General features: G+C 44.8%; 1 protein-coding gene across 1 annotated transcript; it reads right to left on the reverse strand.

Moving 5' to 3' along the window:
* Window positions 1-8: 8 nt before the first annotated feature.
* On the reverse strand, window positions 9-5,269 carry LOC311309384 (transmembrane protein 87A-like). Its single transcript, XM_084438652.1, has 20 exons — window positions 5,079-5,269; window positions 4,686-4,743; window positions 4,458-4,555; window positions 4,134-4,250; window positions 3,989-4,036; window positions 3,804-3,854; window positions 3,562-3,712; window positions 3,376-3,437; window positions 3,070-3,253; window positions 2,839-2,938; window positions 2,598-2,691; window positions 2,413-2,486; window positions 2,172-2,278; window positions 1,820-1,878; window positions 1,601-1,704; window positions 1,436-1,512; window positions 1,252-1,316; window positions 977-1,029; window positions 761-791; window positions 9-609 (listed from the first exon to the last, which is right to left on the reverse strand). Exons 1-20 carry the CDS (start codon window positions 5,181-5,183, stop codon window positions 568-570), a joined length of 1,680 nt encoding a protein of 559 aa, XP_084294778.1. The 5' UTR covers window positions 5,184-5,269; the 3' UTR covers window positions 9-567.
* Between the last annotated feature and the right edge of the window lie 3,548 nt (window positions 5,270-8,817).

The raw sequence follows: 8,817 nt of genomic DNA on the forward strand, positions 1-8,817 counted from the left end.
AGTGCAGATTATACAGATACCTGTATTCTCCCTTTTTTTTGCAACAAAACAATATATTCCCCTCTACGCCATTTATTAACAATACAAAACCAAATATAGAATAAATTAAATGAGCCTACACTGACCATATCAGTAAAGAATTCACAAAGACAGGAGGCTCAGGCCCATTTTATTTTGAGGTGGCAAAATAAGAAGAGAAGGAATTTAAAATCCCCATGTGTCACAATTGGCAAATAAAAACAAACAGAAAAATAACCAGTTGTCAGGACAGAGAGGTGAGTGCCACGTGGTAGGTGTCAGTCTGTGATTCAATGGGCCAAGAGCAGGACAGCAGATGTCTCATGGACGGATGACACATCACTCTTCTAACAGCCCTTTACTTCCTACTGTACACCATTCCTCCATCTCTGAGCTTAGCAGAAAAAACAACTTCAATAGTGTTCAAAATTAGTTTAAAATGTGTACTTAAGGGGACCAGATGTCATGTGTGTCACTTCATTTAACTGCAACTCCTTCATTGCCGCCTCAGTGAACGCCCCCCTCTTTCCAGTGATTCGCTTCACCCGTCTACTCCATTTTAGATCGCTCCATCTTTGTCTTGAGGATTTCCTGGAATGTGAGAATGAGGAACGTGGATTAATGTATCAAGCAATGAGTCTCTGTAGAATGATTGCACAGGAGAATTTATGACTTTTTTTTAAATGGACAAAAATGTGACCAGTAATCATGGGGCCACTGGGAATGGGAGAGGGCTCTTTACCTCTTCCTCATCCAGCATAACAGGCAGAGCTCTGCAGAGAGAAGAGAGAGTGTGGGAGGGTCAGTCAGAGAACTGTGAAAGTAGAGTTCACTCTAGCATATTAGTCATGTCTTATGTCATAAGCTCCTGTTGATCAGAAGTTACTTATACTGTGGCAGTATTACTGAAAGCAAAGCAAAATCTCAAGTAACAATCAAGTCAATTTTGTTTACTCACACATCAGCAACAGTAGTGGGAATGTTCTCTTCGACCCATTTTAAGTCTTCATCCTGGGAACATCAGAAAACACACAAAGAACATAACCTTAATTTGTAGTATATAATCATTCAACAAACCATGTTCTCACCAAACATAATTTTAATCCAATCAGATGAGGAGGCAGTGGGCAGTAATTATTTGTGAGACATGTTTCATGAAAGTTGAGTATACAGTACTGTACAATCTTAATATTAAATAGAATGTACATGTCCTGAAATATGTGGAGGACCCACCTCTTTATTCAGCAGTTTTTGGGAGCCATTGTTGTCAGGCTTTGAGCCTCTCATTTTCATCCCCTCTGAAAGACATCAAACCATATGCTCTCTAATCATCAAGAATTAATCATAATTGTGACAAGACTCACTAATTGTCCCTATATCTGCGAAACTTGTAATTGAATAGTTATTCCTGTCTCACCAAAAGCTTCGTTCAGCATAGGCTCCTTTGCTTCATCCTCACCGTCATCATCATCGATGAGGGGGGAATGGGAGAACCTGGAGCAGAAAACAACCACCTGGTTTCAAAGCCGTGTGTAAACATGTAGGTAGAAGGCCTGTGTGTTTGACTAGGTTACCCTCTGACCTCTGACTGTTGGCAGAGGGCCGAAGCAACACCATGATGACCAGTAGGATGGTAGAGAACAGCAACCGCCAGAAGGCATCGTCCACCCACAGGTCTCTCCAACCCTTAAAGACAGTGAAGTAAAAACGGTGAGCTGATACTGTATATCCAGGAGGTACATTAAACATGTCAATTACAACCATGTTCTGTATCTAGACCCACAAGGATAGACTATCTCACCGTTTGGCAGTCTACCAGCTTGAACACTTTGGTCGTCCAGATGATGAATATAATAGAAGCTGCAAAAGTAAAAAAAAATAAAAAAATAAATATATATATAGGTATACAAATATACAAGAGTTTAGACGTGCTTGCTTGGCTAGCTCAGTTGGTAGAGCGTGGCACTCTTAATCTCAGGGTTGTAGGTTCAAGCCTCACATTGGGTGCACCTCAGCATTTCTTTGTACAGGCCTCGTACAAGTAAACCAGACTTATTAGTTAATAATTAATTAATTAATTAATTAATTAATTATTATGAGACTTACATAAACAAACCGTTTGTGCAACCAGCCTCCGATATCCCCACACTCACCAAGGACAGAGAAGATGAGGGTGTTGGTGAAGTGCTGGTACAGAGACAGCTTGACCACGTTTCTGCGTAGCTTCAACAGACGAGTGGTCTGGGACAGACTGATGAAAATGTGTTTATCAGTTAAGGAACACGTACGGTAGTAGTAAGACATACACAATGCAGAAAGACCGGAAAATAACAGTAAATGACTTCTGTCTGTACTTCTAGTTGGTATGTTGTGTGTGTAAACTGTATAAAGGATATCCACCACATGACACAGGAGTCGATGAGGGAGAGACTGAGGTTAGCCACCAGGGCAACCGTGCCATAGAAACCCTGAAAGGGAGCATTGGATTGATTAAAACTGCAATCACTAGACAAGGCATCTTGTATAAAACAGATGTCATTGCACACTTCAGATAGCTATTTAAATGTGTGGATACTCACGCCTGTGACCCTTAGCACACCTTCCACTGAGGAGAAGATCAGGTACAGTAGCCCCACTGCTGCTAGCCTGTGGACTGTGGTGCCCAACCTGGGCCTGTAAGGGAGGGGAGGGAAAGAGAGAATACCAACTAGGTTATAAGGATCTATGGTTAGTCAATTAAATAAAAAAATACCTAATGATTTAGGTCTGTGGGAGACCTAAATCATGTCTGTATACAGGTATCATTAAGGTTGAACTTACTTGACAATGCCATAGCCTAGACTGACAATTAGAACCAGGATTCGAGCCAGAGATCTCTTCAGGGCTGAGAGCAGCTCAGCGAAAATCACAGCACCTTGCACTGTGAGAAGGATAATAATGAAAACAGAAAGGTTAAGAATTAGAGCAGAAATGCTGGAGTTTGTTTATGATATGATATTGTTTTAAATCAAAAGGTGTTGCTCTACAGGGAAGGTGTCTGAATAAACCTACCAAAGTCTCCTTTGTAGCGGATGCTCTGGTACTCGGAATAGAACACCGCTTTCTCCAGCATTCCAAGGATGATCACAGCGCCAATCCAGAACTGGATCCTTAGCAGGTCCCGCCAATAGCACACAGACCAGAAGAGCCAGAGAGCCCCGAACAGCACATAGACAATGCACATGACCATGAAGAACTGTGAAAGATAAGAGAGAGACCCACTCTCAAGGTCAGCCTTACCAATGTCGTCTTGATGGAACCCAGGTTTAGATAAGCCTTGTGTGGAACTGAACACTACTGTACATATACTGTACGTACCATCATCAGGGGCCAGTCTGCAGGAGAGGAGTATTCCCGAGGTCCTTTCATCTCCACTGTCACTGCAAAGACACACAAGCACAACAGTCATATTCTCTTTGCACTAGAAGGGGGATGTGTGTGGATTTGAACAGTAACACACCAGTGTGGCGTTCCCTGGGCAGGCAAGGTTAAAAGACGACTTACTCATGAAGTCGAAGACGCGTGGCGATTCATTCGCCATCTCATCGTCACCTGCCCCACCACTAGGGTCTGGTTTCACCACGGGCACTGACTGCACCTTTACAATAAACATGTATGGACTGTCTGCCCATGCCTTGGCCACTGCACCTATATCCTGCACGGGGAATTAGACACAATCAATACCGAAAACATTTTCAGACTTGAACACACTATGAGATAGACAAATCAAAAAGTCAGGGACATACCGGCTTTTCTGGCCAACTCTGAGGTGCAGACTGATTTGAGGGTGAATTGTCCTGCAATGATAAAATGAAGGTAAGAAATGCAGAAACTGTCAAACTTTTTATTTTTCATTGCACATTTACCAAAGCCAACACTGCCTGACTGACTACTCAATGCTTCCAAATTGCTGGGCAGCACAATCACTGACCAGTGGGCTGATGAGGGCCTGGAATGGACTGAATTCTGGATAGTACACCTAGCAGAAAGACGGCATACAAAATTTATTTTGTAGAATCAAATTAATCTGACTGTAACCCCCCCTCAAAACAATCCATAATGTACTAATCACTCACCCTGGGTAGGAAGAGGGCAGAGCAGTTGTCAAAGAACATGTAGCCTTGACTGTAGAAACCACGCCAGTCATTCTTCAACATGTGTTCTAGACCAAACATGCTCATCGCCTTGTTGTCCTAGTAGGAGGAAAAGCATTACGCTACAGCAAAAGATGGGGTAGGACAGGGAAGTATGATAATTTATCCTTACTTAGTTCAAACTCAAATAATGTATATGACAGTGATAATTAGGGTGCAGATAAATAGCTTTGCAGATAAATAACTTTGTTGTTGTGTTTTACCAGAGCATGTGTGTGGGAACAAAAGAGAGAAGTCTTCACTCACTGGGGTATTAAAGACCTCATTGTAGCAGACGGAGGAGCGTAAATACCAGCTGATGTTGAAGGCAAGGTTCCCATCACACGCTGACGCATCACCCTCGACTGAGGTTGAGCAGATTACGAACAGGAGCGGTTACAAAATTGTTTGTTTGCTTGGGATATCAATTTAAAAGGAAAGGCGGGGTTGCGTACTGCATAGTAGCCTAATAAATTAGGATAAGTCAGCACTTACACTTAATGAAGATAGTTGTGTTGGCGTACAATGTCTTCCGGAAGACAGCATCTTGGTCCTAATAACACACAGTATGCAGAAATTGATCATATTGCTTTTTAAAGAATCCACCTGAGATTAATCTCTTCAGACCTACTATAACCTCCATGCTTCAGCACCATGGTCACGAAACAGGAAAAACATGCAAGTAAGGTAACGTGAGGTAAGGTAGCTATCCCAGACCCTGTTGAGGTCTCTTTCTTTCGGTCAAAGCGGCTAACCTGCTACTTGCTAAATCATGACACACATTGTCATCGAATGACAGGTAGTCTGCCTAACTAACGTTAGCAGTTAATCCAATGTGTATTCCATGTTAATAGGATGGCACACAGCTATTTGGTAGGCTACACTCACTGCATTAATTTCCACATTCCATAGGGAGACCTCTGCCGCGAATCCAAGACGCAATATTGCAATAAAAAACAACGAACATAACAATTGCGACGTGACACCGGGCATTTTTAGCTATCTATCTAGCTAGCTGGGTATTTGTGTATCTAGGGGTACGCGTCTTAGAAGATTTCCGTATCTCCTCCCTTGGTCCACTTCTCTCATACCGGAAATGACTGGGAGGACGGGAGAAAAGGTGAGGAGTGGAGGAAACGAGCGAGCGCAGGGAAGAGAATCGCTACGTTCACACCAGCATCATTATGCTGCTACAATAACAAAACAATTTACAATAATAGGCTACTACACTATGACTGCAGTTGAAACATTTCTCATCTATGAAATAAAATATAATACTTGATGAAAAGATGATGCATGGAGAGAATGTGAGATCACGTGACCAGGATGGCAAACTGGAAACCTTCAGTCACCTCCTACGGAGAGAAGGGTCCAGCTGCAGTCTTGCAGGCTGCAGTTTCAGGGCTGCAGAAATAGGGCCTGCAACAGCGCCAAATAGTGGATACTATTGTTAGTGCTTGCAGACTGCAGAAATAGGACCCTTCATTTTCACACAGCACCACCCAGTGAATTGGAGCAGTGTTTGATACTATTGATACTATTGCTACGTTCTATTGTACTCGGAACTCGGAAAGATCCGACCTCCGACGCAGAAAAGTGCAATAGAATGGTCACTTAAGTCGGACTTCCAAGTCGGGAACTCGGGTGACATCCACCAGGTCCGCTAAACACACCTGACGTCAGTAGCACAATGGCAGGGCACACAACACGTTGTGAACGGTAAGCAGAATTTTCATTTTCATAAATTTTTACTTTATCTTGCCACGCTTTGTGTTTTCGAACGACTTTGTACCTTTTGTAACAACTTTGTAGCTTTCATGTCCATTTCCATTGAGTTGAACATGTTTTCCCGAGCAGATGCCATAGAACGGATTTAGATTGGAGGTCGGAATTACTGACGCGGAACTACCAACCTCTGACGTGCAATGGACGTTTTCAATTTGTAGCACTTTGAGATTTCTTTAAATGTAAAGTGCAATACAAATTCAATGTATTATTATTATTATTATTATTATTGGAAGGCCACGCCCCCTTGATGCTGATTGGTCCTCAGTTTTTTTGCGTGGCTGGCCAGCCATGCAGCTAGAATAGCAAATGTCCAGTAGTCGTCACTCCCTTTGTCCCGTTGTTGACCTGCAGTTCTATGTTGCTACCACAAGAGGCAGTGGTCCCAGAACCTGCAGTTCTATGTTGCTACCACAAGAGCATTTACCGTTTTCGGCCACAGGAGGGCAGCAACAGGCTTAGATAGACAGTGGTTCCAGAACCTGCAGTTCTATGTTGCTACCACAAGAGCATTTACCGTTTTCGGCCACAGGAGGGCAGCAACAGGCTAAGATAGACTGTGGCTGTATCCGAAATGCCTGCTACCTGCTATATAGCAGGCGAGAAGTAGCATGCTATATAGTACCTACTACTCCAAGAAAACTATATAGCAGGCGAGAAAAATGTAGCATGCTACTCGAGTCAGGTGACGGGAATGCGTGGGTTATGTCGTTACGCTGAGGCGAAAAGGCGTTCAGTTACCCAGACCTGTGGTTTATATTCTGGTTATATTCTGTCAAATACTGTATATTTCACAGAATCGTAATTTGATGGCAGGTACTTAACAATGCTAATGCACTGCTTACTGGCGTCGGCCATGACAGCTGTCCTCAAAATTTCGCTGAACAGTGACGTAACATTTTTTTTCCGACAATATAGCAGGCGAGGTAGCAGGCGAGAATAGCAGGCGAGAGGTAGCAGGCACATTTTAGAAGAAGCATGCTACTTCTCGCCTGCTATATAGCAAGTAGCAGGCATTTTGGACACGGCCTGTGTTCCTTGTTCAGTGGGCAGCAACAGAGTTGTTGTGGTGAGCTTCTTGTCTTTGAAATTGAGAGTTTAACATGTTTTTTGAATGATTTTTCACGGTGCCCACCCACATCCATTGTATGACCAAAACGGTGGTAGAGCAATTATCAGACTTTCTCAAAAGTGCTAGTTTTGTCAACGTTTTGATCTGAACCATTGTATATGATCATAAGTTCATAAAACAGGGCTAAACATGCATTTTCCCTTTACTACTCCTTTAAGCTATGTTCACACCGGGCGCAAATTTTTCCGGCCACGCGGCGAGTTTACATAGAAAGTCAATACAATTCGCGCGAACAGGGCGGCGGGCGGCACGGGTGGCACGAATCAGGTAAAACCGGCGGCGAGGCAGCCAGGATTCAACGCACGGCAAAAGTTACTTTTTTTTTTAACTTTCTGCGGCGGATTCGCTTGGCAACCCATTGGATCCCGTGGTGAGATTGGGGCGAACTGGGCGGCGCAAATTTTCGGCCTGGTGTGAACACAGCATTAGATAAACTTTTCCTTGTTCAGTTTCAGCAATTCAATGAGTATTTGAGTTAGGCTATTAAGTTTATTTGTGTAAGTATTTCTGTTAGTTATACATTATATTTCTTTATTATTTCAGAGACCACACACTCACTGTCTGTTTATGTAAGTGAAGAGAATTGAAAGGTCAAATAATATATATTAGTGTATATAGTGTATAAAGGGTTTATAGAGGGTTCCACAGCCCCCGACCCAATATAACTCGAGGGGGCGGAGTCTTGCCACCACGCCACTGTCCACGCCACGGACCCCACAAATCAGCCCCTGAGAGGGCTAGAGAAACACGGTCTTCACCGGTGGGGGCAGGTGGGTAACCCAGAGAGGTACACTGTCCACGACCAGCTCTGACCCGAGGGGGCAGAGTCTCGCCATCACGCCATTATCCACGCCACGGATCCCACAACTCAGCCCCTGAGTGGGCTAGAGACACACTTGTCTTTACCGGTGGGTAGCCCAGAGAGGGGTCCACAGCCCCCGACCCAATATGACGCGAGAGGGCGGAGTCTTGCCACCACACCACTGTCCACGCCACGGACCCCACAAATCAGCTCCTTAGAGGGTTAATGAAACATGGTTTTCACTGGTGGGGGCAGGTGGGTGGCCTGGAGAGAGGTGCACAGCCCCCGACCCAATATGACGCGAGGGGGTGGAGTCTTGCCACCACGCCACTGTCCATGCCACGGACCCCACAACTCAGCCCCTGAGTGGGCTAGAGACACACTTGTCTTCTCTTCACCGGTGGGGGCAGGTGGGTAGCCCGGAGAGGGCTCCACTTCCCCCGACCCAATATGACGCGAGGCGGCAGTGTTATGTTATGTTATGTTATTTTTATTCATAATGCGCCCCCCAACCAACTGTTACATCAGCCCGGGGCGCAGCCCGGGTACAAAGAGAGACAAAAAAAAACAAAGGACTGCAGAGACACAAAATAATCTAGGAACTACATTTAAGACACAAGACAAGGACATAAATGGAGTCTTGCCACCACACCACTGTCCACGCCACAGACTCCACAAATCAGCCCCTGAGAGGGCTAGAGAAACACAGTCTTCACCGGTGGGGGCAGGTGGCTAGCCCGGAGAGGGCTCCACTGCCCCTGACCCAATATGACGCGAGGGGGCGGAGTCTCGCCATCAGGCCACTATCCACGCCAAGGATCCCACAACTCAGCCCCTGAGTGGGCTAGAGACCCACGGTCTTCGCCAGTGGCTGCAAGGCGATTGCCCATAGGTCACTGTACCGCGCT

This window comes from Borostomias antarcticus (genome assembly GCF_949987555.1).
Source record: "Borostomias antarcticus genome assembly, chromosome: 5".
NCBI classification, from domain to species: Eukaryota; Metazoa; Chordata; class Actinopteri; order Stomiiformes; family Stomiidae; genus Borostomias; species Borostomias antarcticus.

Coding starts and splice junctions, on each gene's coding strand:
- LOC311309384 (XM_084438652.1), bottom strand. CDS start 5,183: ATGCCCGGTGTCACGTCGCAATTGTTATGTTCGTTGTTTTTTATTGCA. Junction 4,556..4,685: donor CACAACTATCTTCATTAAGT/GTAAGTGCTGAC, acceptor GCTCAACCTCAG/TCGAGGGTGATGCGTCAGCG. Junction 1,513..1,600: donor CCCTCTGCCAACAGTCAGAG/GTCAGAGGGTAA, acceptor TTTCTGCTCCAG/GTTCTCCCATTCCCCCCTCA.